The sequence below is a fragment of the Emydura macquarii genome, unplaced genomic scaffold (assembly GCF_026122565.2).
Source record: "Emydura macquarii macquarii isolate MOO-44397 ecotype Brisbane River unplaced genomic scaffold, CSIRO-AGI_Emac_v2 contig_2768, whole genome shotgun sequence".
NCBI lineage: Eukaryota > Metazoa > Chordata > Testudines > Chelidae > Emydura > Emydura macquarii.
Genome location: NW_027132905.1, coordinates 48,478,017 through 48,504,989, shown reverse-complemented (window position 1 = coordinate 48,504,989; position 26,973 = coordinate 48,478,017). Strand labels below are relative to the sequence as shown.

The following is a 26,973-nucleotide window of genomic DNA, read 5'->3' as shown; positions in this document are numbered from 1 at the left end:
CATTTTATTATTATCCAAATGAATGTGGTGTACTAGGGAGTTTGAATCAGAGACAAGGATTCCAAAAGTTATGCATTCTTAAAGCCGCACATAGGCTGGTGCAGGGCAAGCACAGTCTGATTCGTTTATCGGACAGGAACATAGAGTACCGAGAAACTTCTTCCCTATAGGATATTTTAAAATCTTGTTCAAGTGGGTCTTCCCTACCAGAAACAAAAATGAGACAACTCCCTCCTCCCTTCATCTCCAGAATAGATGTCACTGAATAGTAGGTAGTGCAAATCAGTGAAATATTATAAAAAGATTGATGTCTGAAAAGGACCAAGGCTCATTCCACTCTAGCTGTGGCCAGCTTCTGGTACAGATAATACGCCACAGTAACGAATATCTATATGTCGTGTGATTCCCTGAAGAATTCTCCAGATGTTTTCCAAACACCCAGCTAGCAGAAAAGCCTCTTTTCTAGCTTATTTTTACTATTGGATAAGTCTAGTGCAGCAAAGAGTGCCTGAAGAAATTTGCAGCCAGCATCAAACTTGTCCTGTGACAGGAGACATTTGTTAACCTTGTATTAATTACATAATTAAACTTCATACTGGCCATGTTGCATTTACATCATACATAGTTGGGCATAGCATGTCTTATAAAGGCCAGCCATCTTATTTGATCGTATTCTACCCTAAATGTCAGATTCTCTGATATATACCATGTCATCACATTCATCAATGCAAGTGGTTTCTTCTCAGCTGCATCACCAAATAGTAGAGACCATTTCCAGGAAGAGGCACCAGGGGAACTGGCTGATTTTGGCTTGCCAAACATCAGAGCAAGTGCATGTAAGAAAGCCAGAGATACTTGTGCTTTGCATGTTAAGGACTTCTGCTCTGTGAATTCAGAAAAGCTTATCTTCTGGCCAATACAGGTACACTTATTGCATATTCCCTCATATGACCTCACAGCCGAACATGCTTTTGTAATCTCTATGGCTTTGCTAAAAACCCAGAAGAGGGATTGTGTGCATCACGGATGCTGAAACCACCATTTTCCGAGCTGGAATAGAAAAAACATTTTACCCTACATTTCGTACAGCCCCTGATGAAAGTACTTGTGTTGTTCCCATTTACAACACACACAAATCATTTATTTAGAAAAAGTCTCCCATTGCTTAGCATATTCAATGCTAATTTAAAACAGAACATAATAAAAATTTTTGAAGTGCACATTGTAGTAGCTACCAAATGAATGAATTTACAGGTTAACCTTAAATACACTGTCCCGTCACACTGGAACACCAAAAGCCATCTTCTCCTCTTTGGTCCACAGTGCTTAGAAAGCTTGTCACTGGCATCATGAGTTATTGCTCAACAACAAATCTGATGGTTCAAAATTGTCATTTCATTCAATAGATTATTTCACAGCATGACTATGAAGTGTTACAAAATGCAGGTTTGCTTTCTACCGTTACCTCAACTCCACTTTAATGGAAGCGGAGAAGAAAAACCAAACAACATTGTGGCTTTAAGTAGAAGAAAAGAGAAACTAACACAAAATTACCTTTTCTTTTCTACTTGTAAAATTATTGGTAAAAAAGACAACAGTTTAGTGGCTTAGAAAAATCTAGTGTAGAAAAAGGGACTAGAGATGTATACGATGTACTACTTAATTAAAAAAAAGTAAGTAAAGATCTGGTACTTCTAGACTTCATTTATTTCAGAGTATCAGATGCACTAGTGTTTAATTTTTGTATTGGTATTTCATGAAAAGCCATGACTTAGAATGGTCATTTTCTCCCTCTGAAAAAGAGGTCTATAGCTCATCATTTGCTTGAACTTTTTAAAGCTTGTGGGAATTTGACTGCATTTGCACCTATATATCAAGTATCTAGTAGTGTTTTCCCCTAGATAGTCCACAAGTTTTAGGTCGCTTGCTTGCTACCTGGTGGTTTATCTGAGACTTCATCATACTGTGGAGGAGGGGTCAATGGTTCTATTGTTATTTGACCTGCACTGTTTCTGTCTGGAAGGTTTATTCGGAAATCCTTTAGGTGCAGCTTCTCAGACTTAATTCTCCGAACTTTCAGGGGCTTCAAACGTTTGCTCAAGCGAGAGCTGTGCCTGCTTGGCTGCCGCTCTATGTTCGAATCAATATCTCTGGCGGTTGTAGTAGGTGTAGTTTCATCAATCCCAGTTAAAGATTCGTAAGAGGGTAGAGAGATGCTGATCCTGGTGCCTCTGTCCAAGTCTCTCATCTCAGGATAGCCTGTGTTCATAACCTCTTCATAACTGGGAACGTAGTATCGGGACGGTGTGTCATCATCCTCTTCTTGACTGTAGAAGACAATTTTTAAATGGTCAATAAGCTAAGCCATTTCAGCTGCATTTCTGGGAATTCAAATGTTGGGACCAGAAATACATGAGGATACAATAATAACTTTCTACAGCACATTTCATCCAAGGATCACAAAGTGCCTTACACACATTAGTTAAACCTCTAATATCCCTGTGAGCAAGATTACTATCCCTATTTTACAGGTGGGAAACAGAGGCGCAGAAGTTGTGACTTGCCTCTGTATGTGACAAATTCATTTCTGGGGTGGGGATGCACTGCAGGAATGCTGGTTCCCAGCTCTAATCACTAGGCCACACTAATGTTTTAGGGTGTACAACTGAGTTCAAAGTGTCCATATCAATGTAAAATTAGGAAGTCAGTGATGTCACACAGCAACAAGTCTTTCAGGTCATACGTTGGATTCTTATAGCAATGACTGCAGACTCAGAAATTAGAGTTGGAAAAGATCTGTTTAGGACATCTAGTGAACCCTCTCTCACTCTCCCCTAAACTTTCAGGAGAAATCAGTAGGTGTAAACTGATTACTTTTTATCCGAATATCAAATGGCTTTGTGTACACTGAAAAAGACAGCAAATGTACTTTCTGTATTGCTTTATGTAATTTAGTGTATCATGGAAATAAGCAAGCCAAGAACATGAGTATGCATTTTTTCCCCATCTTTAGTTATCTTCCAGATAAAAAAGGTCCAATCTGCTTGCAAATCTCCGATTGTGTGGTGGGAATGGGGGAATGCTAACAGACAGGACTCGCTGCAATTAACAAATTCACTTTACCCATCCAAAAACCACATTTGCAAAGCCCTTCATGATTCTCAAATGCGAAATGCAATTGCCAAGTGTTAGAATTTAACATTTTTCTGTAACTAACATTCAATTAAGGCATCAACTGCTTAGTGTAACACCATCCCATCCGAATTAAAAAAAAAAAAAAACCAAGGAAGGAACAGATAGGAGGAGTTACAGTTGCATTTTTACACTGTTTAAGTACCAGACTGGAAATGCCAGTTTCTCTTTCTTTTGTAAAACTGATTATAGCACCATTATTTTTATTGCCTTTTCATTGCCCTATGACTAACGAGTTACAGTTCAAGCATCTTGCATTAATTATTCCTGGTTTCTCCATTCTCTTCCCCATAAACAGGTATATATGCTGTAAATCAGAATAGTGATTCTCTTCTAACAGACAGGTGAAGAATTACCATAACATCTCTCCTTGTCAGCTATACCACTCAGTTGGAATTAATTTAAAGGGACTCGCCCTAATTATAAGGGAATTAAATGAAAGTATATTCATGTAAACCTGTTTTTTTTTTGTTTTTGTTAGGGAAGAGGGATTCTTTTAGATGCTTTTAAAGGGACATCATGCCAATCTATAGCGTGTATCTACATGTAACCTGCAGTCTGCATTTTATTAACATGAGTAAGTTTCCCTTCACATCATCTGCTACAGCACAAAAGCCTTCTCTGCAGATTCTTAGCGTTTTCTATAGCTGCCATCATGGTACTTTCTAATCAAACTAAGCTGGAACATTGCTACCTCATACTCTTGTTACATGTTTCATATGAAAAAACTCTTTCCCTTCTTCAGAGGGAAAGGGCAGTGTTTTGGGGACAGAATATAGTCTGCATCAAACACCATCCCAGTGTACACGTTGCCAGGTGATTTCATCTAACTCCCTGTGATGTTGAACCAGTGTCAGTAAGCGGTTTATTTAAAATGTTCTGGTAACAGAAACGTTCTTTGCTCAGTATTTATTGGAGTTTCCCTACCTCCTAATGAGAACTGCACAACTTCAACGGATGTAAAAGTTTGTTCCATTTCTCTGCACCTTGTGTGTATACTTCCCGATCTGCTGTTGAAAGGCTGTTTCGTATCTTTACAAAATGATTAGACTTAAGGCCACAGCAGAAATAAAGATATCCACATTTCCTGTAGCAATGGCAGACTCCTTTTCATCTCTCTGTCCTCTAGAAGCTCTGCCTGGCTCACAAAAAGGATCTTGCCTCTTCTACAATGACACCAATGGGTCTTGTTTTCAAGATGCCCACCATACCATAGCATTTTTACACTACAGAAGCAAGCAAAAGCTTTGAATACATGATTTATCCTATTTGTTCTAAACACTGGTCCATCCAGTCAAGTATGCTGCTTCCAGCTATGGCCAACAGCTTGTACTTCTGAGGAAGATGAACCTTTATTATTCACGTAGCCCATTACATTATGATATTTATAGAGGGATAAACTCCTTCCTTAGCTCTAAGGCAATCAACTTATGCCCTGAAGCACAGAATCATAGAAACGTAGGGCTGGAAGAGATCTCAAGAGGTCATCTAGTCCAGCCCCTTGTGCTAAGGCAGGGCCAAGTATACCTCCTAGACCATGCCTGATGAGAGTCTCTCTAATCTGTTCTCAAAAACCTCCAATGATGGGGATTCCACAGCCTATTCCAACGTTTAACTATTCTTACAGTTACAAAGTTTTTCCTAGTATCTACCCTAAATCTTCCTTGCTGCAAATAAAGCTCATTACTTCTTGACCTACCTTCAGTGGACATGGAGAACAATTGATCACCGTTCTTTCGATAACAGCCCTTAAAATATTTGAGAACTCTTATTAGGTCCCACCTCACTCTTCTTTTCTCAAAACTAAACATGCCCAGTTTTTTTTAAACCTTTCCTCATATGTCGATTTTCTAAACCCTGAACAGTACCAGTCTTTAATCTCTCCTCACACGGAAGCTATTCCATACTCTAATCATATTTATGGCCTCTCTCTGTACTTTTTCCAATTCTAATAAATCTTTTTTGAGATGGGATGACCAGAACAGCATGCAGTATACAAGGTGTGGGCCTACTATAGTTTGATATAATGGCATTAAGATATTTTCTGTCTAACCTATCACAATATCTCAGTGGCTCTGTATTTTTCAAGGATACATTTTGATCCTATCTTCTGATGGGTACCACCTCAGTTGGCATTCAAACTTTCATCTCAAACTTCAAACCCCTTTTGTTAGGAAAGGGTGGAACTTTGTGACAAACAAGTGCTGGATTGTTGATTAAACAAAATCCAGGTGGCTAACACCTTCTTAGAAACATGTTGGTCTTTCCACAGTTATTTTGAAACATTTAGGTTTTTCCCGTTTTTGTTTAGGCTTCCTTTGTTCTCTCACGTAATTACCAAAAGTGCTTTGAAAATACTGAATTTGAGAGTATAAAGAGAGAAGCAATCCCAGGAGCAAAAGTGCATTTCAAGACTGAGAAATCATTCTAGACACAGAACTGTCATCTCACCCAGCTTTCTTCTAATACTACGGATCCAAGCTCTCAGATAAGCTGTCAAGAATTGAAGCCACCCCCTCTTGCCTGCATTGTTGATGAAAATTGCTTTTGCAACTAATATATACTGGACTTTTGGTTTGGTGGCTCATTTTATAAGTGTAGCAATTAAAGCCTTTCTGTCATTTTCAAATGAGTGTCCTGCCAATTTCTGAATGTACTAATATCAGATTCCCATTGGTCAGGTACCAGTTACTCTTCAAATTATTTTTTTGCCTGCCTACTTTTACGCTTGACTTGCCAGAGATTATATTTCTTGACTGCCTATGTTTTAGCATGTGGTACAATTGATCTGAACACATTAATTTCTGAACGTGATTTTTTTTATTTTTTTTTTATTAAAAGAACCCCTTTTAATTTTAATCTGTACACCATTCCCAGGAAGTACCCTTTAACCGAAAGACTTACCTGTCCTCCTGATGTTGAGGTTCAGAGGATGTTTCTTGCTGGATCCTAGCAATATCCTCACTTTGTCTTTGCTTCTTTTTGTCCCGGACATTCAAACAAATGGAGAGCAAAAGCAGCAGCATTCCAGCCCCAACCAATACATAAGCCACTGAAAAGGTTTTACTCTTCAATATTCCTCCACCATCGTGCTCTGGGTTGCTGCTATTTCCACTAGATAACTGAGGCCTATCAGTATGGCCAAATCCTGGGACCAGGTTCCAGACTGCCATTATGATCCCAAGAACAAGCATTCCTAACCCTATAGCAGTCAGGGCATAGTAAGATCCGTTTGACCTGGACTGGGCCATTGTGCCCTGTGCTAGATCACTAGATAATAAGCACAGTCAGCTTATAGCATGCCACTTCCAAAAAAACAGGTGTGTAAAATCCAGGCTTCGCACTTTTATGAATCCACCCAAATGTTTGAGTTGAGAGAGAAATCTGGAAAAAGTAAAAGAACAGCAATTAGTACATGCGACTTAAATAAGGAGCTACAATTACAGTGAACAAGAAGGTCTTGGCATCATTTTGTTCCACTGATCTTAATACTGGAAGTTAAAGCACATTTTTATGACCATGCAGTCGGTCAAGGGATAATATGGTGGCCAGAGGAAGGATCACTACTGGCCATTCGGGTTATCCATGGGAGGAGAGCATCCCCGGGACTTCCCCCCATGCTGCTTTTCTGGTGTTAGGCATGAAAGGTAGATCCTGGCCATTTGGCAAAGCCTCTCCGCCAAAGTTCTGCAGAACCAGGAGATATTCAAGCTTCAAATTCCAACTTGAGTGGTTACAGTCTGCCTAAATGCAATTCACCCTGTAGTTTCAACTGGAGAATCTCTCTCTTTCCTTGGTATGTGGTTTAAACACCACACAGGGAACCAGAATTCCTAATTTATAATCTTGCCTTTAACAGAGACTACACTTTCTGTGGCACTGGGGAACCTGAGTCAGAGGTTATGGATAACATTTGCAAAAGTGCCTAAGAGATTTAGGAACCTAAGTCCCATTTGAAAAAAGTGACTTGGGCACCTGGACGCCTAGGTTCCTGTTGACTTTCAATGACACTTAGGTGCTTTTGAAAAATTTACCCTATGTAACTTACCTACCTCAAAAGGGTGTCATTGTGGCCGACTGTTAAGCATTTTGAAAATGAAAAGTGCTAGGTATTAGTGCTAAGTATTATTGGTGAACAATAGCTCCATGACCACATATATAATCTGTGCAATGCTTTGGGATCTCTGAATGAAAGGTACTTTAAACAAAAAACCCCCAACAAATGTATATTACCACGTTAAGATTCTTTATGCCACCATGCCCTATGGGGCTTCACTACCTTAATTGCAATTAGCACAACATACTGGTCCTAAAACCAAAATGGAAAATCACAAGCCTTAAAAACAATACTTTGAAAGAAGAACTGGTTAAAGATCTGGCTGGCCGCAGTCTGGGGGTATGAGGGAAGTCTCGTCACACAAAACAAAACCAAGCAAGACTTCTGTCTCAGCTTTTCTGCAAGGAAACAAGCTGAATCACAGGTTCCTCTTCTCTTAGCTGTTCTGTTCTCTCTCTCTCTTAAATACCCAGATGCTCCACTGATGTGAAAGACACTCTCTTCAGAAGGGATATTAATGCAATAGAAGCTAGTGATGACAAGACTCGGCCATGTGTCTGCAAACTGGCATGCAAGGCCTACTCTAGTCGGAAGCTCAAGTTCCTGAACCAGCAGGCCAGATAGGCATTGTAACTGACCTTAGAATTTCTGGCCCCTCTCCCCCAACCCCCCGTAAACTGAATTTTTGTTTTCACCATTGGTGGAACTAATCTTGGTTGGTTTCCCAAGATAATATGCAACTGGCACCTTATAAATGCCCAGATAGATGCCAAACCAAAGCAGTTTATGGCTAGCCTTACGCAAACAAGCAGTCAATTCCCGGGTATTTAAGGGCCCCCAGTGTGCTTACATCAGCATGCCTGTTACCATTTATTTTCTCTGGAAGGTTTTATGATAGTGGATATACATGTATAGCAAGAACAAAGTAAAACATACTAGGACACCCATTATAAATTACTGAATTTTGCCAATTAGTATGTGAACAACAAAGGATATTGTATTACAGAACATACTTGGCTGATTTTGTTTAGTTTTAACATAGTCACTAGTAAACACAGTAGTACATCCTGTAAAAATAATGACGTCTTAGTATATGAAACCTCACTTCAGAATTTTACTATGAAGTCTTTGCTGATAAATGAGAAGGACTTACATGCAATAACTCCATATTACAGCACCAAAACATTTTGCACCTCCAACCCATAAATTTGGGACTACCCTTCATCTAAACCCTTCCTCTAAAGAAAAGGATGGTGGCAGGCTCCAGCTGAGAACCCACCAGTGGCAGAAATCAAAATTGTAATAGTTTTTGTTTTATTTCACCTTCCCTCTCCAAAAATATTTTACGACACATTAATTTAGTGTTCCGTAAAGCGAGCAGTGCCTTGAGATATGGCTGACATGGGTATTCACTGAGCGAGCATCACTTAACTCCACTCTGCTTCCTCTTTCTGTCCCACCTCAGTACAAAAATGCACAGGACACTGGTTCCTTTGACTTGTTTTCTTATTATTGTGCCACTATAAAGGGTAAGAAAATATTTCTTAGACAGAAGGTAAAGTTTCCAAAAGCATACTTAAGTTTCTCAACTCCCATTTTCAAAAGTGATTTCAGCACCTAAAATCTTACAGAAAGTCAATGGAGTTTAGGCTCCTAAACTGCTTAGATGCTTTTTGCAATGTTGTTGTAGCTGTACCGGTCCCGGGATGTTCGAGAGACCAGGCGGATGAGGTAATATCTTTTACTGGACCAACTTCTGCTGGTGAAAGAGACAAGCTTTTGAGTTTACACAGAGCTCTTCTTTAAGTCTGGGAAAGGTGTTTTTGAAAGTTTTACCTAGAGTCCTTGGAGTGTTAAAATGCAGTTGGTACCAGGGCAAATTAAACTAGGATTTTTTTTTTTAAATAGTCCATGTTTTAACTTAATTTCCTTCCTCTTCCTACTCATAAGACGACAAACTTTTTCTCCCCTGCTTGTGACATCAGCAGTCAGCGCTGCCATCACCTGTGTAAGAAAAGATCTGCTTCTAAGTACAAGCCTTGAGTCCAGTCCAGCAGAATTAGCAGCTCCAACCACTTGCTGGAAGTGCAGAGCCAGCATCAAAGAAATGGGGAAGGGCCCACAGCCTGAAGTACTACCCCATGGGACTTTACAGGTTGGTTTCTACCGAGCCACTTGACTCTCTCCTTTCACATCCAATCCTGTGTGGTGGCGAGTGCTCAACTTCAATTTGGTCCTAAAATGGGCCTTAAGAGACTCACCCTCACTTTTTTTATTTTTAAGAAGGTAAAGGGAGTTCAGTGTCTCCAATTCCACTTCAATGAGAAACTGCCCTGGCCCCCACCTCACAATGAATCATGCTTCCATGAGACTGGTCGTCCCTGAATTTAGATTCATCTTTGCCTCCGCCTCACAAACCTGCCATTATCGCATTTCCAGGACTATCAATGATTTACACTAGAAACACTAAGTCACCAGACTAGAACTGCTGTTACAGGAAAGGTTGTTTATGCTGGAGAAATTAATTTCCCCTGTCCCCGCATAGAGCTGTGAATCAAGCTTTTCTTGTGTTCCTCATTTCCCCCCATGACCAAGCATAAGAAAAGATCACGATGACAGAGTTTTTACTGACGGTGACAATATCAAATGCAGATGGAGAGATTACCTTGCCAATCTGTATGCCTCATCAGATCTGCTTACAGTACAGGATGAAAGAAATCAGCCATCAATCCTGCATGAGGAAGTGGTGCGTGCTGTTATGAAATAAAAGCCCGGGAAAGCACCAGGGTAGATAACGTACCAGCAGAATTCCTGTAAGTGTTCGGTGACCTCAGTATTGTTCTCATGTGGAAAATTTGCAACCATGAGTGGAAATTGGCCAGGCTACTGGATGAAAGCCATCTGTCTGCTATTATCAAAGAAAGGGGATATAAGCAGTTACTACACAATTGCACCATCTCCCTGGTACTGCACACAAGTAAAGTGCTGCTCTACATAATTCAGGATCATATGAAGCAAATGATAGAAGCAGAACTACCACAACTACTGGCTTCCGAAATGAACAAGGCACACATGATCAAATCATGAATATCTGTCATATCACTGTAAAATCCAACATAACCATTGATTGTGTGTTTCATTGACTACGCCAAAGCATTTGATACTCTCCAAAACAACCATCTCTGGAGGATACTGGCAGACATGGGGATTTAGAAACATCTCTCTTGAACTCATTGCAAGATTCCACTGTCAACAACAGACCACAATGCAAACAGGCGACCGTGAATGGTTTTCCATTGGGCAGGGTGAGAGACAAGGGTGCGTTCTGTCCCCAAGTCTTTTCAATAGGTGTGCAGAATTTATTATAAAGAAAAAGGAGAGTCCTGTAGCACTTTAAAGACTAACAAATTTAATTTCTGCAGGCATAAGCTTTCGTGGGCTGTAACCCACTTCATCAGATGACATTAGAGGATGACATCTGACGACGTGGGTTACAGCCCACGAAAGCTTATGCCTGCAGAAATTAAATTTGTTAGCCTTTAAAGTGCTACAGGACTCTCGTTGTTTTTGCTGTATACAGACTAACACGGCCACCCCTCTGGAATTTATTATGAGACAAGCTCTGGAAGGTTTTGATACTGTGGAAGGAGCTGGGATTTCATTTGGTGGACACTTCTTAACCAACCTCAGATATGCTGATGATACAACACTCTTTGCTGTAACCATTGATGCAATACAACAAATGTTGGAATCTGTGAAAAGTTACATTCAGGAATAGTCCATATTCCTCCCTGAAAAAAGCAAAATGCACGTATGTTGATGCAATCAACAACAATAGGATGCAAGTGGGCATCACACTTAAAGGTCAAGCTGAAGAGGCAGTACATTCATTTAATTTTCTGGGATCATATATATCCAACCAAGGAGGCTGCTCCAAAGAAATCAGAAGACGACTAAGGATGGGTCGCTCAGCCATGGCCTCCCTTACAAAAGGGTAGAAAAACTGCAGCATCTCAAATGTACAAAAGTTCATCTGGTGAAAAGCTTAATTTTTTTCCATAGCAACTTATGGATGTAAATGCTGGGAAACTAATGCCACTGACATGAAAAAAACTGAAGCCTTTGATATGTGGTGCCGGCAAAGACTCTTGCACATCTCCTGGATGGAAGAGGTAACGAACGCATACATTAGAAATATTAGTGGCGAGAAGTGAACTCTGCTCTTGGAAATCAACAGGTGGTCACATCAGACGTAGAGATGGAAATAACCAAGAGAAAGTCATCACAGACAGAATGGTGGCAGGTCATCGTACTACAGCAAGGAGATGGATAGATGGTGTGCAGTAGACCACAGAGAGGTCAGCTGTTGACTGTGCAAAGTCAGCAATGGATTGAGAAGGCTTCTGAAAATTCTGCTGTGATGTTACCAGTATTCAGATATGAATAAATAGATTTGACTCGCTCATTTTGGTTTCTTGCCCACATGCTGGATGCCACATCCAGGCCACAGCAGGCTTGTTCTCTCCCCCATTACAAGTCTAAAGTTTTCCTATGTGAATCTCTCTCTCTCACACACTCACTCACACTCACCTGTTTAAACAATTAGATAAGCCAACGGCTAAAGAGGGGAAGCCACTTCTGTTTTGTGTCCTAGCAGACTCTTATCACCTCACTTCCTATAAAGTGTTCAGTATGGTCCCCTGGAGCGTAAGAGTTTAAGCCTTTTTCAGAGATGTTTCAATGACTGATTAATCAGAATTAGAGGATTTAGGACGTCTCAGCCATGTGAGATCTGGATGGATAATTGCACCTCCGTTAGGAACATGATAATATGCTGGTCAGTCGGCAAAGGACATAAACTGGGGTGAAGTAAAGAGCTCCAATCCAAAGGGAGCTACAGACATCATTGTTGGCATGTGTGGAAAAGAAGGAATGCAGCTTCTTTGGAACTTGGAGCTTTTTAGAGCAAGGGTGGGCAAACTTTTTGGCCTGAAGGCCACATCTGGGGCAGGGGGGAAGGGACGGGGCTGTGCATGGGGAGCGGCCACCATGCTGCGCCACTTGGGGCCCGGAGCCACTCCAGTCAGGGCGCTGCTGGGCCCATGTGGTGGAGAAGGGCGGGGGGGAGGGGTGAGGCTGGGAGGGAGGAGCGGGCCCAACGAAATGCTCAGACAGGCCGTAGTTTGCCCACCCCTATTTTTAGAGGAATCATGCTGGCAGGTGCACGTATGCAGGTCAGGGAGCTATTTCGAGATCATCTAGGGGCATCTGAGATTTTCCCCACCCCAACAAACTTTGGATTGATTTCTTTCCCCATTACGTTGCTCCCATCCCATGTTTTCAAAAACATCTACAATCCGAGTTATGAGATAGCCACAGATAAGTCCACAATTAAGGGAAAAGGTCAAATCTCTGACGCAGCCACGATGCAGAACAAACTTATTAAATTAGGCTTGAGGGCTATTTCACCCTCCAATGTGAAATCAGGGTAGTGTACAGTGTGCACTCAGCATGGCAGAGGTACGCGTCATTTGGAATCCTATGTTGCAGACTAGGCAATGGGGTTCTACTGGAAGCCACAAAGCAAAGATGGAGTTTACCCATCAGATGACTGAATTAATTAGGCATGAAGGACAAATCTGCCTTTGATGCTGGTAAATGAGGAAACTAAGCTAAGTTGCCAGGTATAATTCCCCCCCCCCTCACCCCGCCCCCCAGCAATTGCTGAAGATAAGCCCATCATTTGCTGCAACAACAAATTGTACTTACTGTAGTTTGCACAATTAATGACTAGTCCGGTTTAAATGAAGACAGTTACTTTTTGGCAGAAGTGACGGGAGGTTTTGGTTGCCTACGCTTTCTGCTGCCATCATGGTCAGACTCCTGTTAACCTGCATACCACAGATTTAAACATTCTATAGCTACAGTGGTTTAAGGTCACTGATGAATTTTAATCTTGAGGATGCAACAAAATATAATAAAAGTACACCACAACCTATGCAGATAAATGAATACCGCTTTCAAATGCTGGCAAGAAAGATATAATGCAACTGTAATGCAATGCTTGGGCGTGCTTTGGGAACTGATTGCCATTTAGAAAGTTAAATTACTTTGGTATACAGGACTAACACTGCCAGATAGCTGCTCTGAAATTTGGAGTGAGTCATTCTCTAAACAAGGAAAATACCATTTTTGGTACTTTCTTTTTGTTGGCAAGGGTGAGTGTCACAGATTCAGGGCAACTGCAGCAGTATCCCCTCCTGCCTAGTGGTCCATTGAGGGCACCCACTTAACAGATCTCATAGACTTTGCACCTCTCAATAGCTGGCATTATTGGAAGCTTTTCTCCCCAGATGTTTGTTAGGAAGATGACAAAAAACATTGAAAGTCTGTAGAGTTCAGCTGCCATTAAGAGACCTGTGGTCAGATTATCGAGAATAACATTTTACTCCACCCCTCTTCAAATCTACTAAAAATGTGAATTAGAGGCATGATTTTTGGAGGTGCTTAGCACTTACTTTCACTTGCCATTGAAGCCAATGGAAGCTGCAGTTGATTAGTACCTCTGAATCAGACCCCAGGCTTGCATTTAATGCAGCTATCTTCTGTTTTCATGTTCAGTAGCTATTCCCCAGATAATTTCTGGGTGAGGTGGAACCGAACAAGCTGGGAAAGTCTTTATTAATACAGCAAATCCCAATCAGTTTTTGCTCCATTAGAGGGCTCTTGAATGGCAGTCAGCTGCATTTACCCATTCTGTGCAGTCATGATTTGTAGAAGGATTCCAATCCACTAGGAACAATAAATTCAATAGGGAGTTAATAAAACAATGAAGCAGAGTCAGAATTCCCTTGTATGCTTCTCACTGCCAGGAACAGGATGCACTAAATAGTGGAACTCCATGCTTAATGAGGATAAGCTGATTTTAAAAATTTAATACCAAAAACATACACGGCCAACGTTAAGCCCTTGTGTGCTTTTTCCAGGAGCAAGCCAGAGAGGCACTCATTAAAGTGCACTAATTCTTTCCTTGGCCATGTGCTTTTGGAAATTCATTCGTCTCATTACTCCTTAAGGGGCTCAAGATTTCTAAATCCACTCCCAGAAGGTGTGAAACAGAAGGTGCTGTATGTAGCAGGTCAGATTTTAACCACTGCAATGGACACCTTTTTTCATCGAGTACATTATTCCATAAAGATTTGGAGAAGAGAAATGGCCCATGTTTTGAGGAGCCAATCTCAGCTCTACCCAAACCTTTCACTCCATTAGGAACACTGAAGGCCTTGCGTGAGGAGGTGTGTAATTCCATTGACTTTAATGGTGCAGAAAAGCATTTAGCGAAAGTACAAGAAGGGCAGGGTTGACTTATATGTGGTTCATTCCATTACTAGTTTCAAATTAGCACAGGCAGAGGGATGCATTGATATAGTGATGAACAATTACCGTTTTTACAAGTTCAGATGCTTCCACGTCCTGCCAGGATTCTACATACTGCACCCAAATTCCAAACCCTTTCCCATTCCTCACCAATATTTTAAAGGGAACCCTTTCAGTCCTCTCAACAAATGGCCTTATGGGTCCATCTTAATTAAGATCTGTTATCACCCAGCACAGATAAGAAATTGTGCAAAAAGCTGGACTGATTTATTTAAACTGGCGGTTCTGTTTCGCCAATGTATCCTTGTAGAGCAACTAGAGGAGCAGGGCCCCAATCCTGATAAGCGGCTGTGGCCACTAATATATTATAAAGAGCATGAATAATGGGAGAATCTAGAGGAACCTGAACTTGAACAAAGAGCAATGGTGTCAGCATCCCTGCACTTAAGACAGAAACTGCACCCATTTTACTTATTCTAGGTGCATTCTAGGTTCACAAGGTCTTAACACAGTAGTTGCCATTGCTATGATGGTGAACGTGATATAAATAAGTAAAAAGGTAACAGAGCAGACTACCCAGTCAATCAGATTGGATAGCCTCCATCTGCATACTGCTAATGCTTCAGAGTAAGGTCAAAAGAAGGGAGGGAGGGGAGGAAGAGACTTTAAGAAAACCAGCAACTCGACATAGCATTGCATAACTGACTGACTATATACAGGTAAAACCTCCTTCATAACCCTCACACCCAACAGCTGAAGAATAAGAATTACCTTTAGCAAGTTTTACTGGTCAGATCCAGTTCTTTCAAACTAAGTGGTGTTTTTAAAGTTTAACCAGTAGTGGTATTTTCAAGTACTTGGGTTGGCCATTTTGATTAAAAGGGGTACAATTCTGGACATCAGCAGTATTATACCTATAGAAGAGTCTATATATTAGCTACTATTCTGCTTTCAAGATTGTCAGGAAAAAAAATGTCAGCGTTCCATGTTTTCAAGTCAACTCTAAAATTTAAACAAGTCAACAACCAGCAAGCCACTAATAAATTAGGGTGGTAACATGGGTTACCAGCTCTTCCATTGAGTTCCCATAATATTAGCATCACAACTGATAGCGTAACCCACTGGTGTCTGGTGGACACCCATACATTCCCTGAGAGTTACAATAACACTCTTGTGCAATCCTGTCCTAGATTCAGAACTGCCAGTTGTAAATTAACTTCCCACTTAGTTTATCCCTGGTGATCATTTCCATGTGCTGCAGTACTGACCGAATGGCTGCAGTTTTCCTTTAAGCACATCATGCTGGGAACGCATTATCTGCTAGCCAGGGGAAGGGAAATTAAATCCCCCTGAAGCCCGAAATGAAGTAGTCTGACTGCATTTTACCTGCAGCACATGCAAAACAATCTAACCGGCTTAGAGTCAGTGAGAAGACCGGCAGGTTGATTTAAGAAGCTTACATCTCTGTTACACTTCAGCAGGAGTCAGGAAGAGCACGCCAGCACCAATTTACAACAGCGTAAGTGATCCATTAGCGCTCAATGTATCATGTCCCTTTTATGAATAACTTTTCAACGCCTGTTGCACATCAAGCAAGTAGGACAACTTGTCCTCATTAGCCTGCCCATCTGTCTCACACGCTCCTCTAGTGCAGACATTGAACCATTATAAACTAAAGAAAATGCACTAACTAGGGCTTGAAAACTCTGTTTTCTGCTAGCTAGAGGATTCAGTCTGCTAGTCCAGTGACACACCGGAGGAGGAAGTTGTTTACCAGTCAGTTCCAGGGAAAACAGCCATGTGAAAAACTTAGCCCCCCAGTTTCTGGGAATAGGAAGAATGCTGGAATTTCTACCAGACTGATGTCCCTAGATCCTGCTTGAGGGCTCCATCTTTTGTACCAGACATCGTTAGGCAGAGGCTGCTACATCTGAAGCCCCTTCACCACACCTGACTGATAAAAGTGGGGAGAAGCAATTTCCACTGCTACAGCCCTTCCACAGCCTCCCAACTTCGGGGTGGGAGGTCTGCGGTATTTTGAGGCACTCCCAGCTTCCTGGCTGCTGTTTTAGCCACTACTCACGCTTCCTCGGTCTCCAGTGCCCGCCACTGCTCATAGCTGTGCCATGCACCAACAGAGTGAAATTGCAGTATGCTTGTCAGTTTCACAGCTGCTCTCTCACAGCCCTGAAATGGTCTAGCACCTTGGTAATTTCACTCTGTTGTGGCTTGGCAGAGCTATGAACAGGAGTACTGGAGCTCCCCTGCCCTGGAGACTCAAGTTGTCAGCTCTGTATCAGGCTCACATTTACAAGGTGCTTTGCAATCTTAAGGGCTAGAGAATGACATTCTGTTTACCAGAAATTTTGCAGAAACTAATGTTCTAGTACCCCTGCTCTCCTACCCTCTCCATCCCTATTCACCAAGAAAAGCTTCCCATACGTTGGCAAGTGAACAAGTGGATATTTGTATTGTAAGACCTAGTAACAACCCATTGCAGGAAAGTGATGATTAGCAAAACCTTGAAATGGACAGTCTTCTACACGTGCAGTATAAACAATTATGAACAGGTTGGAAGGTGCTTTTTCAACTGGCTGGTTACAGGCAGCCAACAATTACTTCCTTTTAAATTCTGAAATCAGAGAAGACCTCAAGAAAAGAGTTGAGTCAAATAATTAGTTACTTATCCTTGCAAATTAATGACCCATAGGCTGCAACTTTGTATCCAAAGGATTCTGCAACCTTAGATCCTTTGCTTTGTCACCACAGAATAAAAGCTGCCCTGTTTGAGAAATCCTAAACTCCTGAAGTCTGTTCCAATTGCCTAAGAGTTTGACTGACAATGTGGGTGAGGTGATATCTATTAACAGAACCTGGTCCAATAAAAGATATTAGCTCGCTCACCTTGTCTCTCTAATATCCAGGGAACACCACATATTCGATACCCCTGCAAATCATGATGTGACTGGCGGTTAAGTGCTACTGTTCAGTTGTGCACAAAGAGCGTTTGTCACCCTCTTTCCCAATCTCCGCGCTGGTGCTGTGCTGTACTAACAGAATATATGATCCAAAAAACGTCAAAGCCAAGATTTAAAAAAAAAAAAAAATAGGTGCCTACTTCTAGGCACCCAAAGGCACCTAGGTAAGTCAAGAATCCTAAATGCCCAGAGACTCCCATTTACTTCAAGGAAGTTAACTTTTCACACCTTTTTAAAACTCTTCGCTACCCCCATCTGACTGGTCTCTAGGGCCAACAAGTCTTTAATGAAGGAAGGGACTGGTAGAAAGAAGGACTTGTTGAAATCAGAGTCTAATAAATTCAGGGGTAAAAGCAACACACACATGGACCAAGAAAGTTCCAAAATCCTCTCATCTGCTCAGTGATAATTATGTCAGTATGTTTTAAAGATTTTAGAAATGGCGCCTCAAGAGTGAACAATCCCATTTAGTGTCACTGTTTTAGCACTCCTGAAGTATCGAAGTCTTTGGGCACATGCAAAAAAACAAACCATGCCCAGACAATAACATACACACTTCAGCGACTGACAAAAAACAAACAGTAAAACATGGGGATATCCCAGCATTATGCTCTTCCTGGGATTTCATGAGTTTCCCTGGGTTGCTTTTGAGTAATACTTAACACTTATGTAGGGCTCCGATTAACCTTCACAGCAACCCAGTGAAGCACAGTAAGCATTGTCCCCATTTCACACAGTGTTTGGGGGAGAACTGAAATAAATGACTTTTCCAAGGCACCTTAAATGAGTCACAGAACTAGGATCAGCGCTCAGCAGTTGCTGCCTCTCAGTCCTGCACTAAATCCATTAGAGAGACAAAGTGGGTGAGGGAATATCTTTCATTGGACCAAGTTCTCTTTAGAGAGGACAAACATGAGATGCAACAAAAAGCAAGTTGTGATGATACAACCACAATCTGGCAATTAAGATTTAGTTAAGTAAGGCAAGAGAGTCTATTTACTATGAAGAACTTAGTACCCTGGAACAGGCTCTGTCAAACAGATGTAAGGACACTTTCCGCAAGACTATACATTACTAAAACGATTTGGTTCCTAATGCCAATGATGGAAGCTAGGTAGAAGGCGAGTCTCTTTACCTGGACCTTTGCGGAGAAACTTCTATGCTGATAAAAACTTAAGCACTCGGTTCCTATGAGCATCTTGGACAATGTTCAAAAAGAATGGAGCCAAAGTGGTTAGTACATGACCTAGCAGAGGAGTCACTAGAATCTTTGTTTAACTATAGTCACATCTCTGGTTTTCCAAGCACTAAGCGCAGCTGCAGTAAGCTGGAGAGTAGAATGGGTAACTTAGATTCCTCCCTTCTTCTTAATGGGGTTTATAAGGTTGTTTATATATTCTGGGTGTGACCCGTACGTACCTAGGATAGCCTGCCTGAAAAGTCAGGGCAAGCTGCAAAAGGAGAGAAGATTCTCCCAAAACTGGTGGTTAATGCTGAAGTTAGATTCCCCAACCAGTGCTCCTGATTCCCCACACTGGTTATCAAGCAGCCCCAAAAAAGAAATACACACCCCACTTTTATTGAATGTCAGTCTCTGGTTAAACAAAAAATATTGCTTAGAGTCATGCATCTCCCCCACCCCCTTCACAAATGTTCCTGGTGATTACAGCTAACACAGAAGATTACATTCACTCTCTGGAACTAGATTATGACATCAACTTGGTTACACAAATTTACCATGTTATCATCAAATAACATACCAACATTGTTATAGATGGGATAGATCCTCTCCCAATCTTTGCTGTTGAGAGGAGCTGGACGTCCAGGATGATACAGATCCTGCTGCTGTTCTTTTATTACTTTGATTTGGAGTTTAAATCTGGGAAGTTCTGCTTCAACTTACAGAAGTTCCATTTGCCTCCTGTGAGATTCTTTGTCTCTCTCTCTCTTTAGCTTGCCTGACTCTCGTCAGCTCACGGGACTCTCTCCCCAGCTTCTGATTTCAGCTGGGTGAAGGCTTGCTTCTCTTGCATCAGAAGTTCTGCCAGTCTTTGCTCGTGTTCAAACTGCTGCTTGTTTTTCCACTGCTAGCATCCTTACAGCTCCCACTGTGACTAACTTTAACCTTGAACACTTTCAGGATCAAATTTTAAGTTTGGAATAGAATGGGGGTTCTGATCCAAACCTCAAATGATCTGGTTCAGTGGATCCTGCTGTGACTATGCCAATGTGACCCGTCTGTGCCCAGGGTAGCCCCCTGAAAATGCCAAGGTCAGGGCAGGCTGCAAAAAGGAGAGCAGATCCTCCCGAAACTGATGGCTAATACTGAAGTTAGGGTTGCATAAGAAGCACATGAACTGAGGTTTAGTTATTGCTTTCTCTAACACCAATGCCATCCCCTGCACTTTAGAACTCTTACTCCTGGGGATGCATTCAGAATCAAAATCTATTGAATCAAACTAAGCTTAAACCCACCCACACACCCCACCCCCAAGATACTGGCCCCTTTTAGGTTGAGATTAATCTAGGAAAAACTCCCTGTTCCAGTCTGTAAACCTCTGCAGAGCAGACTGTACCTTCTTGCTGCACTCCACTCTGTGGGTACTGTGGAATCACTCTCTTCATACAATGTTTAAGCATCTCTAACTCCTTGCTCCTGCATCCATGGAAAATTATCCCACCGTTACTGTTCTCTGGGTTATAGAACTCTGCACAAATCGGATTCCATAATTCGTTGGCTTTTGCATTTATGCTTGTGAGGCATTAGAAGTGTTAGCTGTCTTACATAGCGGTAAAATCTGGTGTTGATCTGAGGCCAGGCGCCCTTCTCATGCTCCAGATCATCACTGTACTGTTGTCTCATTCAGGATGGTGCTTTCACATTCCTGGTCTTTTCCCTCCCCCTTGTTTTTAATGCATTTGCACTTTTGTCGTCTTGCAAAGCTCTGCCACTTGCCGCCTGAATTTCGATGACTCCTACTGTATTACATCACCTCCCAAGTTTTTTTTCCACCCTCTCCACCTGAAGTAAAACAAGCTAAAGAAGGTCCAAAGTCATTCTTATACAAAGGACTGACTAGATCTCCTCCCTGCCCCATGTTAGTTTGCGATACTATCCTCTTGATCCTGTCCCTGAGGTAATTTTCCTACAGTATCCTTCCAAATTTTAGACACTATCTCCACTTGCAGTCTCCTTCCCTTAGGATAAGCCTATTTCCTATCATCTGCAAAACATTAAAATTGCCAATTGACCTTTCTTCCTCATTTCCCGGTCCAATCCCATATCTTCAGAATAAATACAGCCTCTGTCTATCAGATGTGGCTCTGCATAATTTTTTTTATGCACACTAAATATTTTGCAAACAAACAGCTGAAATTAAACCAGATATTGAAAGTAACATTCAAACACTCGCATTATTAGAAGGCTCCCATCTGTCACCATTTCCTGACCACGTTTTTCATTAGGAGCACTGACAAAAGAATGCTCTGAAAAAGGGAGTAGCATACCACAACTGTGCATAAAAGTCACTGCATCAGACAAGGGTGGATAGCTACCAATAGTTGCAACGTGCTGATAAGATGCATTGCCACAGAAGAACGATAAATATAGTGTGATTGAGCAAACAGTTTGCTCATTCCTTGCTCAGTGGCACAAAATTAGGGGTTACACCCACAACTGAGGTAAACTGGTAAAGTTTCCAAGTCCTACAGATGGGTCCCTGGATGTGTTTGGGGGGTAGGAGAGAGGTGGCAGGAGAGAGAGAGCCTGACAGGACAAGTTAGAAAAGGGAAGTACAGTAATGAGAGGATTGGGGGTGGGAAGAAAAAAAAGAGAAATTTAAACATAAGTGGTAGAATACAAGTTATAGGGGAGAAGACAGGGAAAGAGACAGAAACTGAAGACAACACAGGAAAAAAAAATACACCAAGGCCTATTACAGGAAAGAGAGAAAAGGAAGCAAGGAAAAGAGAGAAGATAGAACAAAAAGCAAGAGAGATGCATTGAATAGTTATGGTGGAACAGTGGGCGGGGAATCACTGGATGAATTTCACCGGTATTCCGATAATTTACTCAAACCCCTTTCTGTGCTATTTGATTAACTCTGTTTAACTAGTCAAATACCGTTCGGGCAATATATTATTTTACAAGTACCTGCAAAATTGAACTTGTTTTTTCTGCTGTTCAGCCAGCCCTCGTAGTAAGTTACTTCATAAAAAGCATATTAAATGGAAAGTTGATCAACAGTGTTACAGTTAAATACAGTACCTGACTCCTATGTTTCTTTAAATTGCCAGCGTGCATGCCTTTGTGAACTATAGCAGCACAGCTGTTTTTCAGCCTGGCTTAGAAAGTGATAGATGAGTTTTTCGAACTGCTGGCCTGATCCTGTGAGGTGATGAAATTCAATGGTAGCCAAGTTGTGAGCAGCACCAACATGCTAAGGGTTTTATTTTACATGGGATAGCTGGTTGTGCCCTCTTCTTTTCTATTCTTATGTTCCTGAGATGGAGGCAACCTATTAGGTCATCTAGTATGTCTTCACAATTATGCAGGTTTGCTCCTTACAATGCATTCTCAAATGATTTATAAGGAACTGACTCAAGCAATGGAGCTTCCACCATATCCCTTGTGCAACAGTCTCCCAATCTACTTGACCCCTCTAATTCATATAATGGTAAATTAACCCTGTACGTACCAGTTGGTCCTGTGTGCTCCTGTAATTTGTTCAAATGATCACCTACTTCAACTATTCATAATATGCATTTTCCAATTCTCTATCCCCCCCATGCATGATTTACTCATAACAAATGTCTTTGTAATCTAAAATATTCTGGGGCAAAGGGGTTGTGAAATAAATGACAAGAGGAAAGAGATGAAAAAAGTTTAATGCCTGATTTTAAGACAGTTCACTTTTACACCTAAGGGCATAAGAGGCAAAGACTGAAAGCTTTTGAATCAAAGTGGTAGCAAGACAGGTTCAAGACTAGAGAGACTACGCTGTAACATATTTACTTTCAAAGCAAATGGAAGGAATGGCTTGTCCCTTCTCTTAATACTGTGACAAAGAGAATTTAGAAGATAAGAGCCTTTTGAAAAAAGAAAAAACAAAAAAACAAAAAACACTGGACTAAAATGTACAAAATTCTAACCAAACTGGATGGTGAAGACTTTTAGCACGTTGTCACGCATTACTCATACACGTCCACCAAAAGAACTTTTAGAACTAAATACGCTTGTTTTTATTTCTACCACAAATTATATTAAAAGCATTACTGTCCAGTTAAAACATTTACCGAAGTAATTAATACCATCATAGATTCTTAGAAGTTTTTGTGTCTATTAAATCAAGCTTGTCATTATTTATTTTCTGTTTGCTTTCTGCATCCCTCGGGCTATAAAGTCAGCTTCACTTACGGGTTATTAATACAGCGATATTTGGGTTTCAGGGGTTGCTAATGCGTTTTAAAAATAGTCATTTTAATTAGACTTTTTTTTAAAATTGTAGAAACATTTCTATCAGTTCTTATAAGAAATTGTTAGTCAATTTGCTTCTAATAAAAGAGCTAAGGTAACATTTTTAAAAGTCCCAAACTGACTTAAGAGCCTAAACCCTATTGACCTTCATAAAACTTATGTGCCTAAGTCACTTTGGAAAATGATACTTAGGCTCCTTACCCCTAGTACATAATTGGGTTTCTTTCTATTATAAACACCAAGTGACAAAAGTCCTTTTGTTTTGTTCTCCCACAGTATGCCTGTGTGTAAGTTCCCTTAAGCAAAGCCACAGAGAAAATCAAAATGGTGTTGGACTAGAGGAGTTTTCTGTTGAGTACCTCAGTTTCACTTTTTTCTTGTAGGCCCCACTGCTGCAAGAGTTCACATGCACATTCATAATTAGTCACACGCTTGTTGAGCATTTGCAGAACAAGGCCTTTGAGAGAAAGACAGAGGCCCAGATCTCCACTGCTTTGCATCGTGTCATTATTTAGATCAGTGTCAAATGGGCACAGAACACAGAAAGCGTTCACATCCCCTTTGCTCTGGTGTGAGGAAATACACAAAGCACAAGACAATGGAGAAGGAAGGTCACCATTTAATTTTCTTACAAGTAGCATAAACCAAGAATGACTCTTCATTTGGACACTCTTTGGAAAGGTACAAGCACACAGACACGCTGGAATGCAGAAATACAGCCTGACATGCAGAATAACCACAAGCCAGCGTATGATTTATTGATGTAGCCTGTCATAAGACAGGCCCTCAGTTACTAAGATAACAGTGAACCATTATGAAGTCATAGCTCACTATACTAACAACACATGGTACTAACATAGCTTTTAGTGACACACATTCTATGCTCAATTAATCAAAAAACATTTTTCACTGGAGTTGTAAAACCAGTTACCATCTCTCTATTTTAGGAGACTAGTTTTCGGTTTATATTTAAATAGAGTGTTTTAGACTTCTTAGACCAGGAGTTCTCAAACTGGGGGGGGGGGGTTACATGGGGTTGTGAGCTGTCAGCTCCCAGGAGGCAAGGTTGGGGCTGTCAGCCCTGTGCGTGGCGGGGGTTCACAGTCCCAGCCACCCAGGGAAGTCACATTCAAAGGCTTGCTCTGTGAAAGGGTTCACCAGTACGAGAAGTTTGAGAACCGCTGTCAGACTTTGAACTACTCTTGCTGACTTTCAACTGGACATTTTCTGCTCCCAGGTGGTTGTTATTAATTTTTAACTAGAGAAAATTAGAAGATAATACTAGGGCCATGAAACCACCCAGGTGTATCTATTTTAACAGGAGACAGTTGGAAGCAGCCTGTGGACATACAATCGCCTGCTGGAAGTTGCAGTTACACCTGTGCACAGAATCGCTGTAAAGAGCAGATCTGCTCGTATGGTGATAAGACTTCGGGCAAGTGTGTACTGCCCTGCAATTTGGACCTCTGGGGTATGAATAGCAGCACACACCAAAGTGCACTTTGGTACATACTGCTATTCACACCCCTGTAGTCCAAACTACAGGGCAGTGCACATATGCCCTTACCTCCACTATTCATGAGCGAGGCCACACGTCAATCAACATGATTCAGAGAAGCCTACCCCAGTGCCAGTGGGTAAGGTCCGGATCAGACTGGGAAAAGCAGAGTAGCATAGCTAGGAATCCTTTGGACTCCTGGCTCCAGACTGGTCCCAAATCTCTCTCTCTTCCCTTTTAATACAAAAAAGAAGTTTTACCTAGCATTTTTCTACTCTCCCCCATCTCAGTAAACTCCAACCTCCCCCCACAACCTGCAGAAGGGGGGTATATTCACTATAGAGCCGTTATACAGTTTAATGCCTCTTCAGTATTTTTGCTGGAAGTTCTGTCCTTCTCAGCTCAGAAACTTGGCCAGGTGATAAGGCAAATTTTCTTTGCTTAAACGTTCCACTATAACAAGGTGAATTAAAATACATTGGAGATGCTGAAAACACAAATTTGGGAAATATTAGATATAAATCTATTCTTCGGCACATAATCTTCTCATAGGAGGTAGTGGTGCCTACTTGTTCAAGTTAGGGAACCACTCCAGTCTTTTCCCCCATATTACTTGCAAGGTAGCATACAGAAAGTACTGGCGAGAGTCACCTGAGTCGTTAATGAGCATCCAGAATTCCCTAATGTTCTGCATCATTTCACCATGGCAAATTTTCCCTCTAGGCTAATTCAACCAAGCTCATCAAATGCCCACAAAGAGTTCTAGTGAAACTGCATGGAATTATAAACTGCCCAAGCAATGATTGGATAATAAATTACATACAGCTGGGGAAGGGGGGAGTGGTAACTTTATGGACAGGAGAATGGTCTCTGTTGTAAAATACAGGACAAAGTCATCTCTGTAGTTCTGGATCGTATCAGTGGTGAAATAGCCCTCTCCTGTTCTCTTGGCAGGGAGATACTATAGCAATTAGAGCTGTGGACCTTGGTATTATTGTTTGTATTACTGCAACATCTCGAGGGACATTCACCTTGCTATGTACTGTAACAAAAGCACCCTTACCCCAAGGAGCGTATTGACCAGGTAAATGGTGGGAGAAAGGACATTTTTCTTATCTCCATTTTACAGGTGGGGAACTGAGGCACAGAGAGATGAAGCCAGGTCAGTCTGTGGCAGAACAGCAGCTGAATCCAGAGTCCCTGTTGAATGTCTTCAAACAGAAGGCTGCCCTTCCTCATAAGGCTGAGGTACCTGAACCTGATCCCTCCAGTGAAGCCTCCCTTGATAAGGAAATGGCATTCAAGCCCTGGTCTTTCCAGCCTGCCAACCGCCACCCTGCTTGTAGGGTGCACGGAGGGCGAGTTCTGGGTCACCAAATAAGGTGGTGCAAGCCCGCTCTGGTTCCAGGAGATGCTCGGCACGCCCTGCTATGGAGGCTCGCGGCTCAAAGCCCTGCTTCTCCCGCAGATGCCCTGTGTAGGCGGCGAAACCAACTTCGCGATCCCCCCCCCTCCCACCCCAGCACCTTCGCTGAGAAGGGAGAAGTCCCCGTGCCCGGGCTGGGACAGCCCCGGGTCCCGCTCCCGGGGCCAAGTCGTTTAGCAGCAGCAGCAGCAGCCGCCCGAGAGCGAGCCGGAGGGCGGAGAAACGCAGGCGGGTGGGAGACGCGTCCCAGGGGCAGGAGCACGGCACCGCCCGTCCCCCAGCGCCCCCCCGGCGAGCGGAGCCCCGCGCAGATCCCAGGGCAGCGGGGAGCGCTCGGAGCCTGCCTGCGCCGGGGACCCCGCGGGGGGAGGACTCCAGCGGCCGGGGCCCGGGCACGGTTCCCCCCCGCCAGGCTCCGGGCTGGCTCGGCTCCCTTTTCCCCGGCACGGAAAGCGAAGCGCGGAGAGGGGGACTTTGGCTGCGTCCTGCCCGCGGCCGGGCCCCGGCCCCCCACGCTCACCTGTGCGCCCGGCTGGCCTCCGGCGCCGCTCCATGCCCGGCGGCGGCTCCCCCGCGGCCCCACGCCGGGACGCCCGGGGAGGGAGATCCAGGAAGGAAGCGAGCAGAAAGGAACCAGCGGCCGCGCCCTCCCCCGCCGCGGCTCCACCCCGCTCCTGGAGCCTCCCCAGCCGGCCCTGGGCGCGGCGGGCGGCAGGGGCTGGGTTCGCCTCTCTCTTCCCACGGCTGCTGCTGGTACAACCTGAAGCAAGGGGGTGTTATCTGACATTCCCCGAGCAGCTCTGCTTCCACCGGGACCAGCATCCACTACTGTAATGCCACCGCCTCTGGGCAGGAACCTGGCAGCTGTTTCAGAGCCACAGTTATTCTTTCAGTAGCGTCAATTAGAGGGCGGCTTCCGCCTCCTTTTAAAGCCAGACCCGAACCTGATCCCAGCCTCACAGGGTCGGG

At 42.6% G+C, this 26,973-nt stretch overlaps 1 protein-coding gene across 2 annotated transcripts; it reads right to left on the bottom strand.

Annotated features, from left to right (window-relative positions):
* Window positions 1–193: 193 nt before the first annotated feature.
* On the bottom strand, window positions 194–26,973 carry TMEM51 (transmembrane protein 51). Of its 2 annotated transcripts, none has more exons than XM_067567482.1 (3): window positions 26,525–26,973; window positions 6,097–6,576; window positions 194–2,327 (listed from the first exon to the last, which is right to left on the bottom strand). In XM_067567482.1, the coding sequence occupies exons 2-3, from the start codon at window positions 6,441–6,443 to the stop codon at window positions 1,916–1,918; spliced, it is 759 nt and encodes a 252-aa protein (XP_067423583.1). In that variant the 5' UTR covers window positions 6,444–6,576; window positions 26,525–26,973; the 3' UTR covers window positions 194–1,915. The 2 variants fall into 2 exon arrangements, with proteins under 2 accessions (XP_067423583.1, XP_067423584.1); XM_067567483.1 differs by lacking the exon at window positions 26,525–26,973 and adding an exon at window positions 10,050–10,134.

What these genes read in the sequence shown, in the direction of transcription:
- TMEM51 (XM_067567482.1), bottom strand. Translation starts at nt 6,443, where the DNA reads ATGGCCCAGTCCAGGTCAAACGGATCTTACTATGCCCTGACTGCTATA. An exon ending in CCTCAACATCAGGAGGACAG is followed by an intron (nt 2,328 to 6,096) that starts GTAAGTCTTTCG and finishes TGTCTTCTACAG; the next exon opens with TCAAGAAGAGGATGATGACA.